At 35.0% G+C, this 23,325-nt stretch overlaps 1 protein-coding gene across 4 annotated transcripts in view; it reads right to left on the bottom strand.

Moving 5' to 3' along the window:
- Nucleotides 1-1,319: 1,319 nt before the first annotated feature.
- Nucleotides 1,320-23,325, bottom strand: part of Brinp3 (BMP/retinoic acid inducible neural specific 3) — a 361,134-nt gene continuing 339,128 nt past the window's right edge. For all 4 annotated transcript variants that reach the window (XM_021198220.2, XM_029539331.1, XM_021198221.2 and 1 more), the window contains one exon: nucleotides 1,320-2,697. In XM_021198220.2, coding sequence (XP_021053879.1) covers nucleotides 1,581-2,697 — 1,117 coding nt within the window. In that variant the 3' untranslated portion in view covers nucleotides 1,320-1,580. The remainder of the gene's footprint in view (nucleotides 2,698-23,325) is intronic.

Genomic DNA, 23,325 nt, shown 5'->3' with positions numbered 1-23,325 from the left:
AGAAGAATCTGTTCAACTTCTCAGTCTGTGGTCTCAAAGAATTTAACTGCTCTAAATCTAGTGAAGGGAATAGTCTACAGCCAAGTGTTTCTACCAATACAGTATTTGTTATCACAGAAGAGTTGAAGAATGTTTAATGTTTATGTGAAATTTCTATTAAAATATTAACATGGAAGGTATTAGACACTGGGCATCATGGTTTGCTTTGCCCGCAGGGTTAATATATTTGGTAGTATCTAGTGACTTAATTTTTAAACTGAAAATATATATCTCAAGAGTCCTAAATATGTGCAGAATGCTTATATCATTGCAATCATTGTTTTATTTAAATTTCATGCTTTTGCCATGAATGTCCCTTTATACATTCTTAGAAAAGATGACATATGACTTTAAAAAATTTGGTCTTGATAGTTCATTTTGTTATAAGGCAAAGAAAGCTTAGAAGCTATATATAGAATAGATCTTCACAATAACAAAATATTTTCTAATAATTATGTTAATTTTGTATTCTGTTATAATGAAATTTGAATTTATAGAAAAATAACTTAATATATGTCTACTTTTGTATAACAGATATGCAAAATCAGTGTAACTTTCAAAATAAACATTTAAGATAGTTAAGAAAGGTCTCTACATCAAGTGTATTTTAGTAATCTGAATCTCACAAAGATAACATAATATTATTTGCATGTCAAGTACTTACATGAACATTTTTATACCCTTATATTATAACTTGTAAATTCTAGAAGTGTAATCTTATGGACCATTTTAAGATGTTGAAATTACCAGTTCTTCCATATTCAAAGTTATTATGCAGAATATCAATTATTTTTATTAGAATTGGAGTTATTGAAAAAGAAGGTTTTAAAGAATGTAATTAGTTTATGCTCTTTGTACTTAGGCTTGTTGTCATTTCATTTTGTTGCATGTTTGTTGAAATGCGTTGATATCTATTTAAGAATTAATTTTTATGACAATCATAGTGATGACAGGTTTTAGCTTTAGTTTCTGAATGAAGCAGATAAATGTCCTTCAGTTATTCTGCTCTTCACCAAAAGAAAGGAGCTGGATACAAGCAGTTCACCTATCTGGGTTTTCAGAAAAGATGATCAAAAGGAACCCTTAACTGTTTCCATTAAAAAGCCCTGGTGAATTTTCCCCAAGTTCCTACAAACTATATCAAATAGAACTCATTTCATGGAAAAAAATGAATCCCACAGCACTTCTTGTTAATAACTGTTCAGCTACAAAATTTTATTGGTATCTTTTTATGTTCCCTCTAGAGGATGTAATGCACAAAAGCATTGCCACGGAACATATAAAATTACAAATGAAATTTATTGTAAAAAGTAGAATGTCTTCTAGACTGGTGTCAGTACTTATTTCATTCATAAACCAAAACTGTAGTATAATATATTCATTGTCAGCAAGTTCATGTGTGTAAATTGCCATCCAACGTTATTGACTGATATAAGACAGATATTGAAAAGACAATTTAAATTTACTTTTCCAAACATAAACTTCCACAAAAGCACTGTAAAAACTCCTTCAAGATTTTGGGTTGTGCTTGACATTTATGGTTAACTACATAATTTGGTTGTGTCATAATCCACTGTGTTTGGCAACTTGGCATTAAATGCCTGAAGAGCAGACTGAATTCTCACCACCTCACTAGTAGACAGCTTGAGTCTATGACGAAGCAAGCAAGAAAACAGATCCAGGCGGCGCTGACCGGGTGGGGAGAGTTTATTTACACGGTCTCTTATCTCTAGCAGCTGCAAAAGTGCCGAGTCCTGGGATCCCTGAGTATAAGGGTAGTCCAGCTGCAAAATCAGGTCCCGAATGGCTTCAGGGTCAAAGTGCATGCTGTAGCCAAACACTTGGATGTTGTTGATTTTCATGTAGCCCAGGTTCCGGGATGGGTCAATAAACTCCAAAGGCTCATAGTAAATGCTCTCGTTGCTGTTGGGGCCATTTGCCTTGATGCGACTCCTCAGGTAGATGTGTACTGTCTCAAAAAATGTCTTCCATTTGTTTCCCAGAGTCAGTGTCCAGTTATAGCACTGCAGAGGGAGGTCCAGCTTAGTCCGCTCCCAGTCTGGAAAGCTGCTCTCACTCACAGGCATAAACCAGCTCTCAGAGTGGCTGCCTCCAAAGGGATTGACATAAACAGCCAGCACTGGCTCCAACGTGCTATTTTTAGTTAAGCAAATCTGTAAAGAGAGACCCAAGATCATGTGGACCAGACTGGACTTGTACTTGTTACTCTTCAAGGTCAGGAGCATCCGCTTTCTCCAGGAAGGATCAAACCAGCTGTTGAGGCGCATGTCATTGCTGATAAAGATGGCATGGACTTCTATTCGTCTGTCTGTTTTCTGCAACAGGTATTTCATCTCTAGGTCTTGTAGGTCGGTCTCAAAGCCAATGTAATGATCGGTTGACTCAGCGACTTCAGGCTTGCAGAGTCCCTGGCTCAGCATGTAGCCTGTGTTGCAAGTGCCACACCGGGTGCGGTTGTCAGGTGCACAGGTAAGGCAAGCAGAGGCATCGCCCACAGTACAGGGCAGAAAGGCTGTGCACACTACCTGGTCGTTGGGGCATGTGCAGGAGTGGGTTTCCTCGGAGAAACTTCCCAGAAGGCCATTTTCATTGCAGTAGAGAAAAGACTGGATGCGAGTGAGCCAGTAGGTTGATGTTCTAGAAATATAAAACAAAACAAATCTTTATGAATATTTAGATTCTGAGGTGTGTGTGTGTGTGTGTGTGTGTGTGTGTGTACATGTGTCTACTGACCAAAAGTAAATCCCAGCTTTCTACTCGCTGCATGTTTTGCCAGATCTACATCCAGTAATAATATAAAATAAAGGTTAATTATACATGCACACACACACACACACACACACACACACACACACACACACAGTGTGAGAGTGAGAGAACCAAACAATTTTATCTTGAATATTACTCACACCAAAAACCACTAACCAAAATCCAAAAACTATTTTATTGTTTGAAATCTGTTTCAAAGTATTGATGTTGGACAATGAATCCTGTGAGAAACCATTTGGTGGTGGGAGTTAACATGCTCATTAATGAGTTTATTCCATTGTCAGTGAGAATAAATTCCTGCAACCCCATAGGAAGAAAATCAAACAGTCATACCCTCCAAAGCTCCCAGGAGTGAAACCTCCCACCAGGGTTGGGGTGGGGGGGAGGCACATGGCTCCAGCTGGAGGAATAGCAGAGGATTTCCTTATCAGGCATCACTGTGAGGGGAGAACCTTGGTCCTGTGGAGATTCCAAGGATAGGGGAATGCTAGGGCTCTGAGGCAGGAGTGGAACTATTATTCATTATTTACTTGCCAGTCTGCAGCATTCTGTTTTAGTAGTCACAAATGGACTCTGATATTTTATTTCTGAGCTGTTCTAAACACTTTTATAGTGAACTCTGTGGGGAAAAAAAAATTCTTCTACAAGTGTGCCCAAATGTTACAAATTGAAGTTATAAGTTTCTGTGTAATAGGCAGGAGCCGCAGACAGTAACTGCCATGCTTATTCTATTGTGTTACTTTCCCTCCATTCTTCACCTTCTATCTTTCCCTTCTTTCTCTTTTCTTTAAGCTCTCTTTTCTTTCTTCCCTTCTTCCCTCCCTCCACTTTTACTTCCCTCCTTCTTTCCTCCTCTTGATTTCCTCTATTTTCTACCGGGTTATTTAGTTCTGTATGAGTCTCTCTAATACAAAGTATATAAAATGTAAAATCCCACCTGAATTGAAGATTTTATTTGCTTCCCTGAAATCAAAGCATAGATTCTTAGAACAGACTCATCTCTCACTTTAAACTCTAATCATGTGTGAGATCATAAGAACAAATAAATCAGCCTAAGGCTAAAAACTGAAACCATAATAGTAGTGTACTCTAGAAAGAATTGTAGGGATACTGAAAGAAAACAATGATGTACTCTGCTTTTAGACTTTTCCAACTACTATTTATACTGTTTGTGTTTCTGTAGACATGTGGATGAAAGTATATGTTCATTTTCTTGCCTTTTAGCATGTCATCTATGAATACAGAAAGTTCAGCATTCAGTCAAACTCTGCACATGCTATGGAGAGGAAACAAGGAGAGCTTTGCCTCACAGCCTCTTATCCTTTCTTCTCACTAACTACCCTTTGGCTATTCAGCTGTATGATACTAGGTAAGAGGTACTTTTCAAAGAAAAGTAAATCCAACAATCTTTCTTTTTCTTTTACTCTCAGTGGAATCTTGGTGTAAGTAGGTGTCAAAAGTGGATATTCAGCAAGTTTCAACATTGCCCAGCAGATGCTTCAAATGTACTCAAAAGTTCACATGGTTTTTCTCAAACAGAGTAAAATTTAGTTTTGTTATATAATTTTGTAACTTTCCATAGTTTTGAAATAAGTGTCTTCAAAATTCCAGTATAGGTTATTTTTCTCACATTTCCTTTTTTTTTTTTTTTCTAAAACTTTAAGCAAATAAATAACTGTCTTTTTGTTGAGGCATATTTACAACTAAATTCACACACAGAGATCCCTGGATCAGTTAAATTATGATTTACTAGAGTGACCACTAAGAATTAAACCCTGTAGATTTTCTACCATATTGATGGGAATCAGGTAGGGCTTCTCAGCTTCTTAACAAGTGTATTTCACTGGTCTTGAGATTTACTTAAAAGCAGGTCATAGTAACTGACTTCCTAGATTTAGTTCCAAAACACTCATTCCCCAATTCCCAGTCATATCCCACCAGTGTCCATCCCTCAGACCCCAGTGAAGGCAGACTTCTGCTTCCCAGGAGCAGGCCCCATCAGTGAGAAGAACAGGTCCAAGGGCATGGCAGTTTGAAGAGGAGGTGCATGACAAGTTAGTCAGAAAGTAAAAATCAGTAAATTCAGGCATAGACTCCCACTGGACAGGACACTACACCTGATTCCAGAGTCACAGACAGATAGCCCACCATTGGCCCTCCTCTACTCAGTTAGTGCCCACAAATTCCACTCCCTTCCTTATCTCAGTGTCCCAATCACTGGCTTAAATTCCAGTGTAAGTGCACAGTCAACAATACCCAGGGCAATATGTCACCACCAGAACCTTGCTACCCTAGGACAACAAGATATGGAGATTTCAACATAGCTTAAGAACAAGTAAACAGCCTTAAATCCAACTTTATGAAGATGAAAGATCTTCTCAAAGAGAAGAGGAAAAAAAGTCTCTAAAGAAATTTAAGAAAACACAAGTAAAAATTTGGAGGAAATCGATGAATCTGTAAAGAATGCAAAGAAAGCAAGAAAATAAAAACCAAACAGGTGAAGTAGACTGTTCAATATGTGAAAATAAACAAAATTAAAAGAAACACAAATGGAGGGAATTCTTCAAATTGAAAATCTAGGTAAGGAAACAGGAACTACAGCCACATGCATCACCAACAGAAGACAAGAAATGAAAGGAGTCTCAGGCATTGGACACACAACAGAAGAAATAGCTTCATTGATCCAAAAATAAGGTATATCTAAAAGATTACCAACACAAAACATCCAGGAAATCTGACACACTATGAAAAGACCAAATCTAAAAACAATAGGAGTAGAAGAAGAACCCTGGCTAAAAAACCTAGACAATATATTTTACAAAATCATAGGAGGAAGTTTCTCTAATATAAAGAAGGACATGTCTATAAATGTAATCTTACATAAAAGACCAGTAAAGGATGTTTCCTCACAACAGAATAATCATAGAAAAAAGGACTATTAAAAGTTGTAAGGGTAGCTGGGAAGGATGGTGCATGCCTTTATTCCCAGCCCTCAGGAGGCAGAGGCAGTTGGATTTGTGAGTTCGAGGCCAGCCTTGTCTACAGAGAGAGTTCCAGGACAGCCAGGGCTATACAGAGAAACCCTGTCTCGAAAAAGAAAAAAAAAAAAAAAGCTGGGGCCAAAAAGACATATAAAGGCAAACCTCTTAGAATTATACACAACTTATCAATGAAGATTCCAAAAGCTTAATGCCTTGGACAGATATCTTGCAGCCACTAAGAAACCACAGATGCCTTCACAGACTACTATACTCAGAAAGACTTTCAATTACTGTAGATGGAGAAAACAAGGCATTTGATAACAAAACAAAATTTAAACAGTATATGTCCACAAATCCTACCTTACAGAAGCTGCTAAAAAGAAAACTCCAATCAAGGGAGGTTAACTACACCTACAAAATAATATGCAATAAATCCCACACTACTAACACACAAAAAAGGGAAACACACAATTGCAACAACACACCAACACACCAATGCACAGACACAAGCACACACACAAACATATACAATACCACTACCACCAACACCACCTCCATGACCATCACCATCACCACCACCATCAACACAACCACCAACCTAACAGGATTTAACAGCCTTTGGTCAATAACATCTCTCAATATCAATGGAATAAATTGCACAGTAAAAAGACACATGCTAATATACTGGAATAAAGCAGATCCCTGACTCTGCTGCATACAAGAAACACACCTCAATATCAAAAATAGACATTACTTCAGAATAAAGTGATAGAAAAAGATTTTCCAAGTTAATTCTCCCAGGAAGTAAGCTGGCTTAGATATTATTCTAATATTTAACAAAATAGACTTCAAAACAAAGTTAATCAAAAGAAATGTAGAAGGACACTTCATATGCATCAAAGGAAAAATCCACCAGGCTGATATTTTAATTCTTAGCATTTATGCCCCAAATACAATGGCATAAACATTTATGAAAGAAACATTACTAAAATTAAATCACATATTGCACCTCAGACTTTAATATTGAGCAACTTCAGTACCTCACTTTCATTAATGAAGAGATTATCCAGACAAAAACTTACCTGAGGGGAGAAAAATCTATTAATTGAACCTAACAGATATCTATACAGAATTTCACCAAGTCAAATGAGAATATACCTTCTTCTCAGCTTCCATGAAATCTTCATCAAAATTGTAATAACTTAGTCACATGCGAGCCTCAAGACACCAAAGTAAATTGAAATACACACTGTATTCTAATCATTCAACATGGATTAATGCTGGATCTCAACAACAGAAACAGCAGAAAAACTACAAACTCGTGGACGCTGAACATTTTCCTATTGAGCAACTACTGTGTCAAGTCAGAAATTTAAAAGTGAAAGGAATTAAATACTTCTGAGAAATTAATGAAAATGAATGTACCGTACTCAAACTTGTGGTATAGTATAGAACCAGGGCTAAGAGGAAAACTCATAGCACTAAGTGCCTTCACAAAGAAATTGGAGATTCTCATACTATCAAGTTAAAACATGTAAAAACCAAAGAAGAAGGAGGAGCAGGAGGAGGAGGAGGAGGAGCGGGAGGAGGAGGAGGACGAGGAGGACGAGGAGGACGAGGAGGTGGGTAAGGGAGGAGGAAGAAACAGAAAAAGCAGAAGGAAGAAGAAGAAGAAGAAGAAGAAGAAGAAGAAGAAGAAGAAGAAGAAGAAGAAGAAGAAGAAGAAGAAGAAGAAGAAGAAGAAGAAGGAAATATAGAAGAAACATACCCAATAGAAGCAGACAGCAGAAAATAATCAAATTGAGGGCTGAGAACAATAAAATAGAAACAAAGGGACAGCACATATAATCAATAAAACAAATAGTTGATTTTTTGAGAAAATCAGAAAGATAGACAAACTTTTACCCCAACTAACTAAAAGATAGAGAGAATATCCATATAAACAAAGGGGAACAAAACAGCAGACACTGCAGAAATTCAAAGAATCATTAGGGTATATTTAAAATAAATCTGTACTCCACAAAATTGGAAAATGTAAAAGAAAAGAAAAATTTCTTGATAGATACCAGTTGACAAACTCAAATCAAGATTGGAATATATTTTTCATAGAGCTTCTATACACTTAAGGGTATAGAAGCAGTTATTAAAAGACTCCTGACAAAAAATAAACCCAGAGCCAAATGGTTTTAGCACAAATTCTACCAGACGTTCAAAGAAGAGCTAATACCCATGCTCCTCAATTATTCCACACAATAAAACAGAAAGAATATTGCCAAATTCACTTCGTGAGGCCATAGTCAACTAATAATCAGACCACACAAAGATTCAACAAAGAAAGAGAATTTCAGACCAATTTCTCTCATGAATATTGATGAAAAAGTACTAAATAAAATACTCGCAAAATGATTCTAAGAACACATTAAAAATCATATGCAATGTGATCAAGTAGACTTTATCCCAGTGTTAGGAGGCTAATTCAATGTATGAAAATAAATGTAATTCACAATTTAATCAAATAGAAATAAAAATCAACACATAATTATTTTTTACTTGATATTGTAAAAGCCTTTGATAATATTCTTCACCCCTTCACGATAAAAGCCTTTGAGAGTTAAGGGATACAAGGGACATACCTTAACATATTAAAGAAAATTTACAGCCAGAAATAGCCAATAACAAATTAATTGGAAAGAAACTCAAAGCAATTCCACTAAAATTAGGAGCAAGAAAAGACTGATCATTCTCTCTGTATTTATTCATTATAGTACTTGAAGTTCTAGCTAGAGCAATAATACAACTTAAGGAGATAATGGAGTTACAAATTGGAAAGGAAGAAGTCAAAGTATCTCTATTTACAGATGATAAGAGAGTATACATAAATAACTGCTAATACTCAATGAGGGAACTCCTATAGCTCGTAAATATCTTCAGTAAAGTACCTGGAAAGAAATTTACTTAAAATTAAAAAATCATTAGACATTCTTTATATAAATGACAAAGCGTTAGAAATAAATCAAGGAAACCTCACCTTTCACAATAGTCACAAATGATATAAATATCTTGGTGAAACTCTAATAAAGCAAATGAAAGACTTGTATGATATAAACTTTAAATCTTTAATGAAAGAAATTGAAGAATATATCAGAAAATGGAGAGATCTTCCATGACCACAGATAACTAGGATTAACATGTTATTAATGGCCATCCTAACAAAAGTTATGTACAGATTTAACACAATACATATCAAAATTAGAACACAGTTCTTTACAGATCTTGAAAGAATGATACTCAACTTCATCTTTAGAAACAAAATACCAGCTGGGCGTGGTGGCGCACACCTTTAATCCCAGCACTCGGGAGGCAGAGGCAGGCAGATTTCTGAGTTTGAGGTCAGCCTGGTCTACAAAGTGAGTTCCAGTACAGCCAGGGCTATACAGAGAAACTCTGTCTCGAAAAACCAAAATAAATAAATAAATAAATAAATAAAATAAGATACCTAAAATAATCCTATATGATAAAAAATCTTCTGGAGGTATTCCATTTCTGCTTTCAAGTTGTACTACATACAGATATAGTAATAAACCTCTAAGATAGTGACATGAATACTAACATATTCATCAATGGAATCAAATCAAAGACTCAGACATAAATCCACACATCTATGGACACCTGGTCTTTGATTTAAAAATGCAGAAGCATACAATGGGAAAAGAAAACATCCTCAACAAGTGGTGCTGGTCTCACTGGTTGTAGGTATGTTAAAGAATCCACATGTATTAATATCTATCACCCTTCACAAAATGTAAATACAATTAGGCCAAAGACAGCATAAAACCAGATACACAGAACCTAATGAAAGTAAAGTGGGAACAGCTTTGACTGCATTAGCACAGGAGGCAACTTTCTGAACTGAATACCAATAGCAGAGACACTAAAATCAACAATTAATAAATGGGATATCCTAAATCTGAAAAGCTTCTGTATAACCAAGATCACAATGCAGAGGACAAAATGGCTGCCTACAGATTGGAAAAAGATTTTCACCGGCTTTGCATCTGATAGAAAGCTAATATCTAACATATATAAAGAACTCAAGAAACTATACATCAACAAACCAAGTAATCCAATTTAAAAAAGGATGAACATATTTAAACAGAGAATTCTCAACAGAAAAAAATCTCAAATTGCTAAGAAACACTTAAAGAAATGTTTAACATATTCAATCACTAAGGAAATGTAAATCAAAATGACTTTGAAATTCCCATGAATGCCTACCAGAGTGGCTAAGATCAAAAGCATACACAACAGTTCATGCTGGTAAGGATGTGAAGCAAGGGGAACATGCCTCCACTGCTAGTGGTAGTGCAAACTTGTATAGTCATTTTAGAAATTAACATGGGGGTTGATCAGAATATTGGCAACTGTTCTACCTCAAGATCCAGCTATACCACTCCTGAGTATAAACCTAAAGGATGCTCCATCCTATTATATGAACACTAGCTAAACCATGCTTAAAGCAGCTTTAGTCATAATACCCAGAAACTGGAAACCACCTAGATGTCCTTCAACTGATGAATGGATTAAAAGTAAAGTTACCTTTACATAATATTACTAACTTGTTTTTTTTTTAAGTATCATTTTGAATTTTGCAGTCTAATGGATGCAACTAAAAAAACAAATCCTCAATAAGGAATTTTGAATTTTGCAGTCTAATGGATGCAATTTAAAAAAAAAAAATCCTCAATAAGGAAATGGAGACCCTGAAAGACAATCATGTTATGTACTCACATATAAGTGAACATTAATGGATGCAGAGAGGTTAAGAAACAAGGAAAGCTTAAGAAGGGCACAAGGATTTCCCTGGAAAGGGAAAATAGAACAGATTTTGTGGGTAGACTGTGGGTGGGTGGGGTTAGGAGAAAGGAGGGATCAGGTGAGTGGGATGGGGGACAAACTACTGGGAACGGTCACTGAAATTGGGACGCATTTCAGTCAAGAAATGGAGACCTGCTACAATGTCAAAACCATATGTACATAGGGACGATAATAGGGACTTCCAGTAATGGGGGACATGGAGCCTTACTGGCCATCTTCTGTTTGTTGCCATGCAAACCTCATGTGTAGGGGTTAGAACACCAGCCCAGTCAGAGAGCCTTTGAACTATTGTGTTCTGGGACCAGAGCCTAGCAGAATTGCCTTCGAAAAGATCAGAGAGATTTCATCCAGCAAACGATGGGAGGAGATGCCAAGTCTCATATCCAGACAATTTTTGGATACCAGGCAGTTTTGCAGAGGAGAGAGTATCAGTTAACTGATGGGAACCCATGGGGACTTTCAGGAATCAGGAAACCCAGGACCTCTGCATGTATTTGATGACTGGGTGGCTTGGTGTTCTTAAAGGACTTCTAATGGTTTGACCATGGGGCTGTCTCTGACTCTCTTACAGGCTTCTATGATCCTTTTCCTTCTACTGGGTTACCTTGTCTAGTCTTGATGTGACAGCATGTGCATGGTCTTTTATCTTGCTGTGCCGGATTGGGTTACCATCCCTGAGAGGGCTGCTCTTTTCTGATGGGAGGACAGGGAGGAGAAGGAGAGCAAGGAGAGGAAAATTTTTGTCGAAATAAAATATCTGAAAGAAGACTAAAAGTAAAATAAAATAATGAAGAAAAGTAGTTCATAAATAAAGGGAGAATGAAATGGTTGGAGAAAAGATTTGGAGGAAGGGAAGATTAAAAAGAATCAAATTGTAGAAAAATATGGATTGTGGAAAAGCATAGTAAAGAGGCTTAGAGACTAACTCAGGAAAAGAACAATATTAGTTATGAAGACATTGTAAAAGGAGAAAAATCTGTGGTCCATCAGGGAAAGAGTTTGCTCTGTAACAAAATTTTCACAAAGTTTATAGAGAAAAGCATTACAAAGAGAAAAACTACTTATTAAGTAAATGCAAATCTATTTAGGCATAAAAAATTAGTTAACAACCGAGGAGCACTTAAATGATTTACAAATTGTCTTTTACACTTACTTGGGAAGGTAAATCTTTTGAGTTTACTGTTTCATGAAAGCCTCACACTAAGGCCAGTCACTGTTTTTTGCAATCACTAAAAAACAATGCTAAAAATATTCTTCATGGTTATTTGTAATATTTTAGTATAATATAAAAATTGAATTCTGAGCCATACCCTTTACTTCCTTAGTGGCATACATCTATTGACCATTAAAGTAGAGACAAGCTCATAAAATAAACTATAGACATTATTTTTAAATATTATTTTTCTGTTTATAGTAAAATGCTGAAGGGGTATTAAAAGCGTTTGACATTATAGAAGGAAAAATGTCTAACTGATGGGGAAAATATCAATTTATTGACATACAAGACAACATCAAAGATACAGAAAATAATTATTTTTTGTGATGTAATGGACAAAATGCAGGAAGTTTATTTAAAGGCATATTTTAAGGGTCAACTACAAACTTTGAAACTTATTATATTTACCACGTATGAAAAAATAAGAACAAAATAAGGCAGAGAGATGTTTTCAGAATCAAAATACAATAATAGTATTACAAAAGTACAATAGATCTATGCCACTATGGCATTAATGGGTATGGCTCAGAATTCAATTTTTATATTATACTAAAATATTACAAATAACCATGAAGAATATTATTAACATTGTTTTTTTAGTGATTGCAAAAAACAGTGACTGGCCTTTGTGTGAGGCTTTCATGAAACAGTAAACTCAAAATATTTATCTTCCCAAGTTAGTGTAAAAAATAAATCAAAGTACAATAATAGTGGAGTAGATAGAGTACTTGCTCACAGAATTAACAGGAAAGAAATGTAAAATCTTATTTCTGTGATCAGCAATGCTCTTACTCCCTCAACATTTAAGGAAATGTCAGTATAGGCAGTTTCTTTATTATATCTGCATTTTCCTCAGGGGGAAAAAAAAACAAAGCATTTTCATTTCTCCTTAACAATTCATGTCTTCATGATTAATTTTACATGTCATCCCTACATTACAATTTTACAATAGGAAGCCTTTCATTAATTGAACAGTACTCCAAGGAACATGATGTCATCTTGTGATGATTCCAAGGCCCTCAAATGTTTGTGCAAACAGCAGAGCTCAATTCCTGAGCATATATTCTAGATGCTAGTTTTCACTGAGGTATTAGAACATAGATTGATACAAAAACAATTACCTCTTCTCGGGGTTAAATCTCTCTGAGCACTAATAATCTTATTTCAAAGGTCTTTTATTCCACCATTCTAATCCTTTATTGCTTTTCAAATCTGTGCAACATGTCTCCAAAAATTTAAACCTAAATAATATAATTTCCATATCTCTTTGAAATTAAGGATTACTCTTTTTGGAAGGCCATTTCACTTTAGCTTTCATAGATTTGTCCTTCTTAGGCCTTAATACCTTAAACTAAATACAAATTCTGGGGATTAAACACCCACAGCCATTTAAACAATCATAAGCTGATTGTTAGCTCAGTCACACACTGATCAGGTTGTATAATGTGCTGTCACACTCTGTTCTCACTCCACTGCTCTGGACATCTCAGCCTCGGCAGTGCTGCCCAGGTCTCAAGATGATACAATTGACGCAGGACAATTTTATTCTTGGACATAGTTTTACACTCTGAGAAAAGCAAATTTCATTTTCAAACTATCTTTTTCACAGTGACTTTTACACAAACACACAGACACACAGACACACACACATACCCACACACAGAGAGATACATACACACATACATATACATACATAGTACATACATACATACAAAAAGGCAGAAAGACAGTCAAAGAGAAAGAGAGACAGAGACAGAGAGGGAAGGAAGGATGGAGGGAGAGATGGAGAGGAGAGATGGAAAGTGGAAAGCAAAAGGAGTGAGGGAGGGAAGGAGGAATCAAGGGAGGGAGATAGAAACAGAGACTGGGATTGAGACAGAGTTGAAGACATTGTTTCTCTTTCAGACATAGTATGACCTGAGAGTGAAATTCCTGGAACCTTCCTCATATTTTATCTAATCTGTGTTTTGGACCTAAATTTGAAAACATTGTAAATACAAAGGAGGTTTGCAGCATAAACTATAGCTATAAATGTATTTAATGCTTTGCAGGTATGTTTATAAGTTATAAAAAGAAGTTACTGATAAAAACTTTGACATAAAAAATTAAGCTAAATGAAGAAATCATGATATATGACACTATAATGAATATAATATCATCTAATCAAAGTTCAAGAGACAATGCAGATATTTGTGTAAGTGATCATGAGAGAATTCCTGGAACAATAATAATCATGTATAACTGGATTTTTATATAACTTTTTATAAAATATAAAATAATTATATAATTGGCCTAGGTATATGGGGAAATCAATCTGTCTCTAATAAGACCTTTGTTTATCACTATTAATATTTTTGTAGTCTAAACAAACCTCTTAATAGATGACTCTAATATTCTGCAGAGAATGAGAGTGTAGATCCATAGTAGAACACTTTGCTTATCATGTAGTATTGACTGCTTTAGAGTTAGAACACTTTAAAAATAGTTTATGAAATGTAAATTATAAATGCAACTTCAAAAAAACTGTAATAATTATAATTACAATAAAAATATAATGTAAGGAAACATCTTACTAGAAATATAGGGTTTTTTTTTGTTGTTTTTTGTTTTTTGTTTTCTTTCTTTCTTTCTTTCTTTCTTTCTTTCTTTCTTTCTTTCTTTCTTTCTTTCTTTCTTTCTTTCTTTTTTGAGACAGGGTTTTTCTGTGTAGCCCTGNCTGTCCTGGAACTCACTCTGTAGACCAGGCTAGCCTCGAACTCAGAAATCCACCTGACTGTGCCTCACAAGTGCTGGGATTAAAGGTATGCGCCACCATTGCCTGGCAGAAATATAGGGTTAATATGAATTTTTGCCAATAAAAATTATTGATATATAGGCAAAGTCCAAATATAATTTAAAATACCAAACACAATGAAATTGAATGGGAACCAGAAACGAAACCAACAATTTACTGTTGGGTAAAGTTACATGTGAAAAAATGGAATAATCTATTCTTGTGCTTGTCTGACATACTTTCCTGGATATGTATTTATATTTCTTTAAGAGGTAAGGAGAAGATAAACTAAGTTATAGTAGAAATAAATATAAATTTTCTATTCACCCAAAAATACCATCTGAGAATTTCTTAATGCAATGAAAATTTCACAGTTAGATTTACAATATGTATAAAGTAGAAGAAGAATTCTAAATAGGCCAAAGCACATGGTACAGGCCTATAATCACAGCTATCCCCCCCCCCAAAAAAAAGATAAACAAAGTAAAAAAGTGAAGAAAGAAGAGAGAGAGAGAAGGAAGGGAGGGAGGGAGGCAGGGAGGGAGGGAGGGAGGAAGGGAGGGAGGGAGGGAGGAACAAAGGAATGAAGGAAGGAAGGAAGGAAGGAAGGAAGGAAGGAAGGAAGGAAGGAAGGAAGGGGGGACAAAATAGTCATGAGAGGCAGAGAAAGCAAGAGCCCTGGGTGGGCGAGAGGAGGGGGAGGGGAATGGTTTGCAGGATCAGATATGGGAAGAGACAGAAGAGAGAACCAGAGAGCCAGGAGAATGAATGGAAATCTGCAGCTGCAGAGAGTGGGTGGATGGGGGATCTCTAGGATATCCCTGAGAACTGGGAAGGGGGAGGCTCCCAGGCATCAATGTTGGTGACCTTCACTGACATGCTTATCAGTGGGGACATGGAGAAAAGAGACAGAAATATTGTAGGGGCAGATTTTGTAGACAACATTGAGGAAATACTTTCCAGACATTAAGAGGCCCATGCACATATGAACTCACATAGAACAGACAAATATCTTCCAATATGAAGAAGGGCAAGTGTGGGAAAATTCTCTCCCCTAAGCAGAAGCTTGTTGCAACTAATAACTGCAAGGAGAGATATTATCATTTCTCCTATAAACTATTTTTTTCTATCATCATAGTGTTGTATTCATGTTGCTTCTTTATGCTTTACTTTGAGAGAGAGAAATAATATGAAAAGAATTGTTTAGTTAGGAGTGGGATCTATGAGGCATTTGTAGAAATGCTAGTATATTCACAGGAACAAACTATGAATTTCAACTTTTGAGCTTGACAAACCCTACATTCAAGTAGAAAGACAGAAACTCAAGGGCTTGTCAAGATCATATTGGCCTCATTCCATGTTTGAGGAGTTGATTGATGATTGGCTGGAGTGGGAGTGAGGTGGGACAGCACACTGTAGGTGACACCATTCCCTATGTAAAAAAGTTAGCTGAGCACAAGCCAGGCTCATGGATTCTACTTCAGTTTCTGCCCCGATTTCCTTCTTTTATATTTTGTGACCTGGAAAAACTAAATCAAACAAATGTATTTCCCTTTACCTTGCTCATATGCTCAGAATATTTATCACAGCAACATAAAGTAAATTAAAATAATTCACTCAACACTTAATTTTGAATTATATAGACAAATATCTATGAACATGTACAAAAAACTCCACAAAATTTCAATTTTCCTCATGAACATCACATTGCCATTTAGACAGTTTTATTAGGAACTCTTAAGAGAAAACAGTTCTCTATCCAAATTACATATCTGAATTTTCCCTCCCTGTTGCCAAATTTAAAGATAAATCATATTGATTCTTATGTTTTTAATGTTATTATCCCAGTTCATGACTCCTCAAATAGGCTTAGGCTAATCTCTAAAAAAATAAATAAATATGCAAAATGACCCTTGTAGGCATTTTCTTCAGATGAAGGCCACGTAAACCTATTAAATATAAGGTAAAATGAATGCATGGGAACCCATAAAATTGTTTCCTCATTCCTACAAGCTATAATTAGTTATAAAACATTAGTCGTGTCAAAACTCATAGCACTCTCTAAGAGTTTTTTATCACAAACACATACATATACAAACATGCACACATATATGCATACCACATATATGTATATATACATATCACCTATATCCATATTCATTACTATATCCATCAAAATATACAACTCCATATCTATTACCATATACATACCAATAGTAATATCCTACATTGAATCATATATGTCTATATCCATACCTGTATCTGATCTCTATCTATATCTCTATATACGTATATCTGTAGGTAGTGGTTCTGATGGCTTTGATTAGGAATCTGTGAACACTGAAGGTCCTGTTCCCCAACTTAATCAATAAAGATGCCAATGGCTAATAGCTGGATAGGAGAGGTGGTACTTCCAGGTTCCTGCAGCCAGGCTAGGAGACACAGGAGGAGGAAAGGGTATTCACCATGCTTCAGATAGAGAAAGAATCACCTGCCATGTAGGGTGTTGAGTAGGGAGAAGGTAACCAGGCAAATATGCTAAGAGCAGATTTAGAGTAAAGGGAAAGGCATGGTAGCCATGGGAGGCTTGGAAGAAGCCAGCTGCTGAGCCATGGGGCAGGTTAAAAATGAGATGTGTGTGTGTGTGTGTGTGTATGTGTGTGTCTGTATCTATGTGTGTGTGTGTGTGTGTGTGTGTGTGTGTGTGTGTGTGTGTGTGTTTCATCCTCGTATCCAAGGGAACCAGAGCAGTGGCTGGTAGCATGGTTTGCCTGGAGGTTGAAGAGGGGTAGTGGAAACTACAAGGTACATGTATCTGTATCTCTATATATCTATCTCAAGTATTCTCCACCTCTGTTAATGATCAACTCAGTTTACAACTAGTGTGGACATTGAAAACTATTAACTTTAAACATTTCAGAATAATAATCTAATGATTCTGCTTTTGCATTGTCTGTGCCTCTTTGACCGAGTTATTTCTCCATTTGGACTAAATTTCAAGCACAGTATCCAAAGAAATTTAGAGTATTTTCCCATCTACATCTTCAACCTGTTTTCTCGTTACAGTCAATTCACTATTTGCTTCACTGACTCTAAGATATCTTGATAATATTTTCAGATAAATTTTATTTTAAATGTATAAGTTCATCTATTTAGAAAAACCATAATAATTTCATATGGAACTATTTATAATCCCTCTGGGATAGTAGCTGAAAGCCCTTCCCAATAACTATCCTATATATGTAAAGTTTCCTCATGATTGTGACTTCAAATATTTATCAATCTTCAAGTAAAACAAAGAAAGTCTCTCAAACATTGGCAATATTTTCCACTTATGTTCTCCCCATTGCTCATCCATAATAAGGTGCCAGCTTCTAGAGCAACTTGCCTGAGTATTTAGCATCATCTGTTCTAATTACCAAATCACCATGTGTCTTCTTCTAAGAGGCAAGGATATTCTTTAAAAGGGGTATGCGTCATGGCAGAGGGGCCAAGTTTGAGTAAAAGAACATCTTGATATTTAATACCACAATCCTATTATAATGCTTTAGATGCCAAATAAATAAATTATCCACAAATTATTACCTATAGTGTTAACAATTAGAAGTCACCTAAACTGTAATATTCATTGATTTTAATAGTTTGTAAAGTTTTCACTCAACCTATTGTGTGTTTCTGGAGTGACAGTGAAGAAGAGACTTTGGAAATAATGATTGCATTGTTATTTCTCTTAAAAGAAGGTGATAGATGTAAAAATGATTTTGAAAAATTATAGCTTCAAATTCATAAACTAGAAGAACAAATATAATCTCAGAATAAATGACAAATTTATGAATAAATAATTAAAAATAAAATGGCATAGCTAAACAGATGTAATAGATGTAGGATAACAAAGAAAGCTTAATATAGAGATATTTGGGAATGGTTTGATCATCATTCAAAGATAAAGTTATCCTTAAACTGGAAAGAATCTGATCACAGATTCCTTGTTAAGTTTGCAGCTTTAACAACTAAAAGTTATTTAGATACAGAATATCATAATTGTGAAGAAAAAAATAAAAAATTCTGGCTCCAATTCTACCATTGCTGAGAATTCATACGACAATAATTTGGTTTTTACCTAGCTTTTCTGCTGTGACAAATCTGAATTAAACTATATAACTATTAAACATTATGTGACATTTATGTCATCAAGAAACACTGCTAATTTTAAACTGAATGATAAATTATATACTGTTATAAATTTGTATAAATTATATAGTGATTATTTTAAAATGTTAATGTTGATGAAGATACTAGTGCTGAATGGCTGTTTGAAGCTGGACAAGAGAAAAATGTCTGAAATCAACTTCTATCTAAAAGATATCTCTAGAATCATATCTTCAATGCTACAGCCTTTGTGCGCTTGGTTTATAGTGGAGATGGCATCCAGTTAGAAGCATGCATGATTTGGACACTTGTACCACAAACCATCAGGTGTCATTGAGCGTACATGGCTCTAGAAATCATTATTCTCCTGGAAATAATCAATTATTAGTCCATATGTGTGTGTTTAAAGTATATTCATGCATGTTTATGATGGTGAATACTAGTCAAAATATTTTTAAGTTACAGTTTTTAAAAGGTAGTTCACAATATGCTAATGCCACAAACTTTAAACTCATTATGTTTCATAAGATCTTTTTAATTAGGCAGAGGGGAATAAATAGATATGTTCTGGTGATATTTTCTAGAATTTTATTATTATCTTACATTTGAAAAATAGAATCATTATGTATATAATGACTGATTAGAAGACAATAGAAATGTGGTATGGGTACTATTTTTTTTTACCTCATTTTGTAATTGTGATAAGAAAATGATGAATTATTTTAAATGATCCTCTTACAATGATTCATCACAAAGAAAACCACAAATGCAAGAGACAATACTTTAATCTTTGCTCTCATGCTGACTTATACAATATGGAACATCTCTCTCACTGAAGTGATAAGACTTTCCATTAAGAAAATATCATCTGGTTGGTAAAAAGAATGAGTCTTTCTGGATGTTATCAGCAGTAACACAAATCAAACAGGAATTCAGAATTACTCTTCTCTCTTACTTGTAGGGTAAACCATGAAATTATAGATGGGAGCCTGTTATCAACTGTCAGAAAGATAGACAGAAGTTTCTGTCACTTCAAGAGCTTAATCTTTTCTGCTGCCAGGATGAAAACCCATGTGCACACTTACCCCATCTAGTCCTGCCTTCATTTCAGGTTTTCACAGTAAATCTAGTTGCAAATTATATGAAAATAAGGCATTTACTGTTTTAAAAGTTATTTTATATCCATTTTTGTTAATTTATTGACTTTGTTTATATATATTTTGATCATAAGTCTCTTTTGAGAATGAAAGGGAGAATATATGTAGATCATTGCTAAGACTGTTTGAAAGATTATAAAATAACATAAAAATAAGCAAACATCAGTATTTATTTTATTTTGTAATCCTTGGGCTATCCAGGTCATTTTTACATACAATATAGTATTTAAACAGGTCTGAAGCACATTATTCAATTTCCAAAGCCAATAAAGCCATATTCCAAGGTACCTGTACATCATATGTAACAATAGGGACTTCAGGTTTAAATATGAACCTTACCTAAAGCTATGATAAAGCATTTGTCTGTATGTTTGTGCAGGTATTGCACCACGCAGTGCTCAGCACTAGAAAAGAGTTCGGACTGATTTCTTTTCTTCTGATATAAAGATGGTCAGAGAATGCTGCAGCCAGGCACAGGAAAGAATATTGCAGAGGCTTTCTAGTGGTAGCTTGGCTGTAAGCTCATTTAGAGGCAGTGTTGTGAAGGGATGAGGGGGAGCATAATAGAGCCTGGTCATCCAATATCTTCTCTCAGCCTCCATATGCTCAGGATCACTTCAATTTGCACACAAACATGTGCATTTACAGCAAACATACACCCTATCAACAAACTCCCTGCCACTGACAAACACATACATGCACACAGTTTGGAAAAAACACAGAGAAATGGTTTGGGCTTTATGATAACCGCATTTTTTACATAGGCAATGTACATTATTTTACATTTTTATGATGAGATTAATCATATAAACACATACACATTTTGTATATGTGTGTGTGAATTTATGTACAGCCATATTTCAGAGAAATACAGTTGCTTGTTAGCAAATGTACTGCTAAGAAGCAAAATAGATCACAGCCAAAGATTAATGATTCAAATGTAGGTTTCCTTCCCTATCATTTGACAACACAATACTGATAGATTCATTATTAAAGCTAACAAAACCTTAACGTGTTCAGCATAATATACTAAATGCAAATAAGCGACTTTCCCAGCTTCTATTAAACTCAGAGACCCTTATGGGACTCAGTTCAGATCCTATCTAAAACCTAAGAGGGAGAGTTTGGCATTGTTCACATTCCTGAAAGACATCAGCAGCACTGGTCATTTCTCTTGCTGATATTTACTCTGATAATACATATCATGCTTCAGGCATAAGAAAATATTTTGTGAACTCAAGACTGCAAGCTTATCAGGAAGCTAAGGAAGAATAAAAAATAAAATAGTACATAATCTCAAAATGTTATTCCACTTCTCATGTGGGCTTAGAGTGCTCCCTATGAGAACATAGAATAACTACCACCCCAATAGCAGGTATAAGAAATCTCCTTTGGAATGTTTGTCAAGGAATATAGATTATTGATGTATCCCTTGACTGTCTCTCAGGGGTTGAAAGTAAGTACTTATTGAATACACCATACACTCCAAGCTTAGGACTTGGAATTATTCCAAGTGGATCTAAATTGAAAGTCAAATCCTGTGCTCTGGCTTCCTCAGTAACAGAAAATATAATGCAAGCTGCCAAATGAAGAAAACAATAAAATGGTCATAACAAATGTACTCCTATGAACCTTAACAAAGATGAGCATGACAAGATATTCATATAGGTACAATAAGTGGCACTTACTGATATGTTGGTAACCAATAGCTGTGTAATTGGATTGAAAATTCACTTAAGGAAATAAATCCTGGCAGTAGAAACCTAGCCAAATTTCTAGGGACAATAATGTCATGTCACTTTTTGAGAATAGCATAATCCTTAACTGCATTATAAATCTTGTCTTTATACCAACATCTAAGTATAGCTATGACCCTTTCAAAGAAGCTTCTCTTACAGAAAATACAGATCATCACAGAAAAACACAACTGAACATGTAACATAGATCGGCAGATCAGAGCACAATCCCCAGAGTACATTTACATCATGGCTCTGTATTTATGTCTCAGGGGATACAGCAAAAGAGGTAACAAAAATACTGTCAAAGCAAGAATACAAGGAAGTTTAGAGTAATATAGTCTTCCTAGCTGAATAAATAAGACTAGAAAATTGCAATATCCAAAGACATGCTAACATCAAAGGAGGAAAATGAACAGGCTCCAAGACTTAGACAAGAACGACAAGCAACTAAAGACTGCTAAGAATGGGAGAATTTCTCTGTCTCAGAGATGAACTCCTTTGTTGATGAACCAAACCCAATACTTGCTATCATCTTCTTAAATAGAGAAATTGCAGAGAAATCCCAAGAAGCTATATATGCACAAACAAGAAAAATTTGCGTTCATACAACTTTATATATATATATATATATATATATATATATATATATATATATATATATATAGAGAGAGAGAGAGAGAGAGAGAGTATATAGTAATAATAATCTAAAAATAAAATAACAGGGGTTATCAATTTCAGAGGGGCATAGAGTTTGGAGATAGCATTTAAATTCTATGTTAAAGAAATTGAATTGTGATTATTTGATGATCAATAACAGATGTTTTCTATGCATGAAGGATGGATGCATGCTTCAGGAGTGATTTAACTTGAAATGATTTGTGTCCTAAATATAAAGAAAAATAACAAAACAAAAATTTGGAAGAGAAACACGACTTTGCAACTTTACAATGAAAGACAAGCAGACAAAATTCTTAGAATTCATATTTAATAAAAACAGATAAAGTTAAAAGAACATTGGTTAAATTAGCTAAATAGTTATGTGAGTTTATTTTAATGAGAAGTGTGGTATACATACCAAAACGATATCCCTGAGCTTTGAAAGAGTAGGAAAGAATAATAAATTCTCAAATGTTACTGAATGTAGCTGAAAAATTTCCATGGCCAGTAGTGCTTAAGTTGAAGCATGAAAGTCCATAAAATGATATCTGTTATGTTGTTTTCTGTTTGTTTTAAATTCAACATGGATTTTTGATTTGTTTTGTTTTTTTATTTCTTTTTTTAGCCTTGGCAACATAATGCCATTGTCCTTGATATAGTGCCACATTAATGCTTAGGAAATGCATTTAAACTGAAGGGAAGATATTCTAAATATAGATATAATAACAATAATGTGACTTTCAATAACATGATATAAAAATAATTGACTAGTAGTATACTGGATAGTTTTGTGTCAACTTGACACAGCTGGAGTTATCACAGAGAAAGGAGCTTTAGATGGGGAAATGCCCCCATGAGATCCAGCTGTGGGGCATTTTCTCAATTAGTGATCAAGAGGGAGAGGCCCCTTGTGGGTGGGACCATCTCTGGGCTGGTAGTCATGGATTCT

Source organism: Mus pahari, chromosome 5 (genome assembly GCF_900095145.1).
Source record: "Mus pahari chromosome 5, PAHARI_EIJ_v1.1, whole genome shotgun sequence".
Taxonomy (NCBI): Eukaryota; Metazoa; Chordata; class Mammalia; order Rodentia; family Muridae; genus Mus; species Mus pahari.
This window is presented reverse-complemented; position numbering and strand designations above follow the sequence as displayed.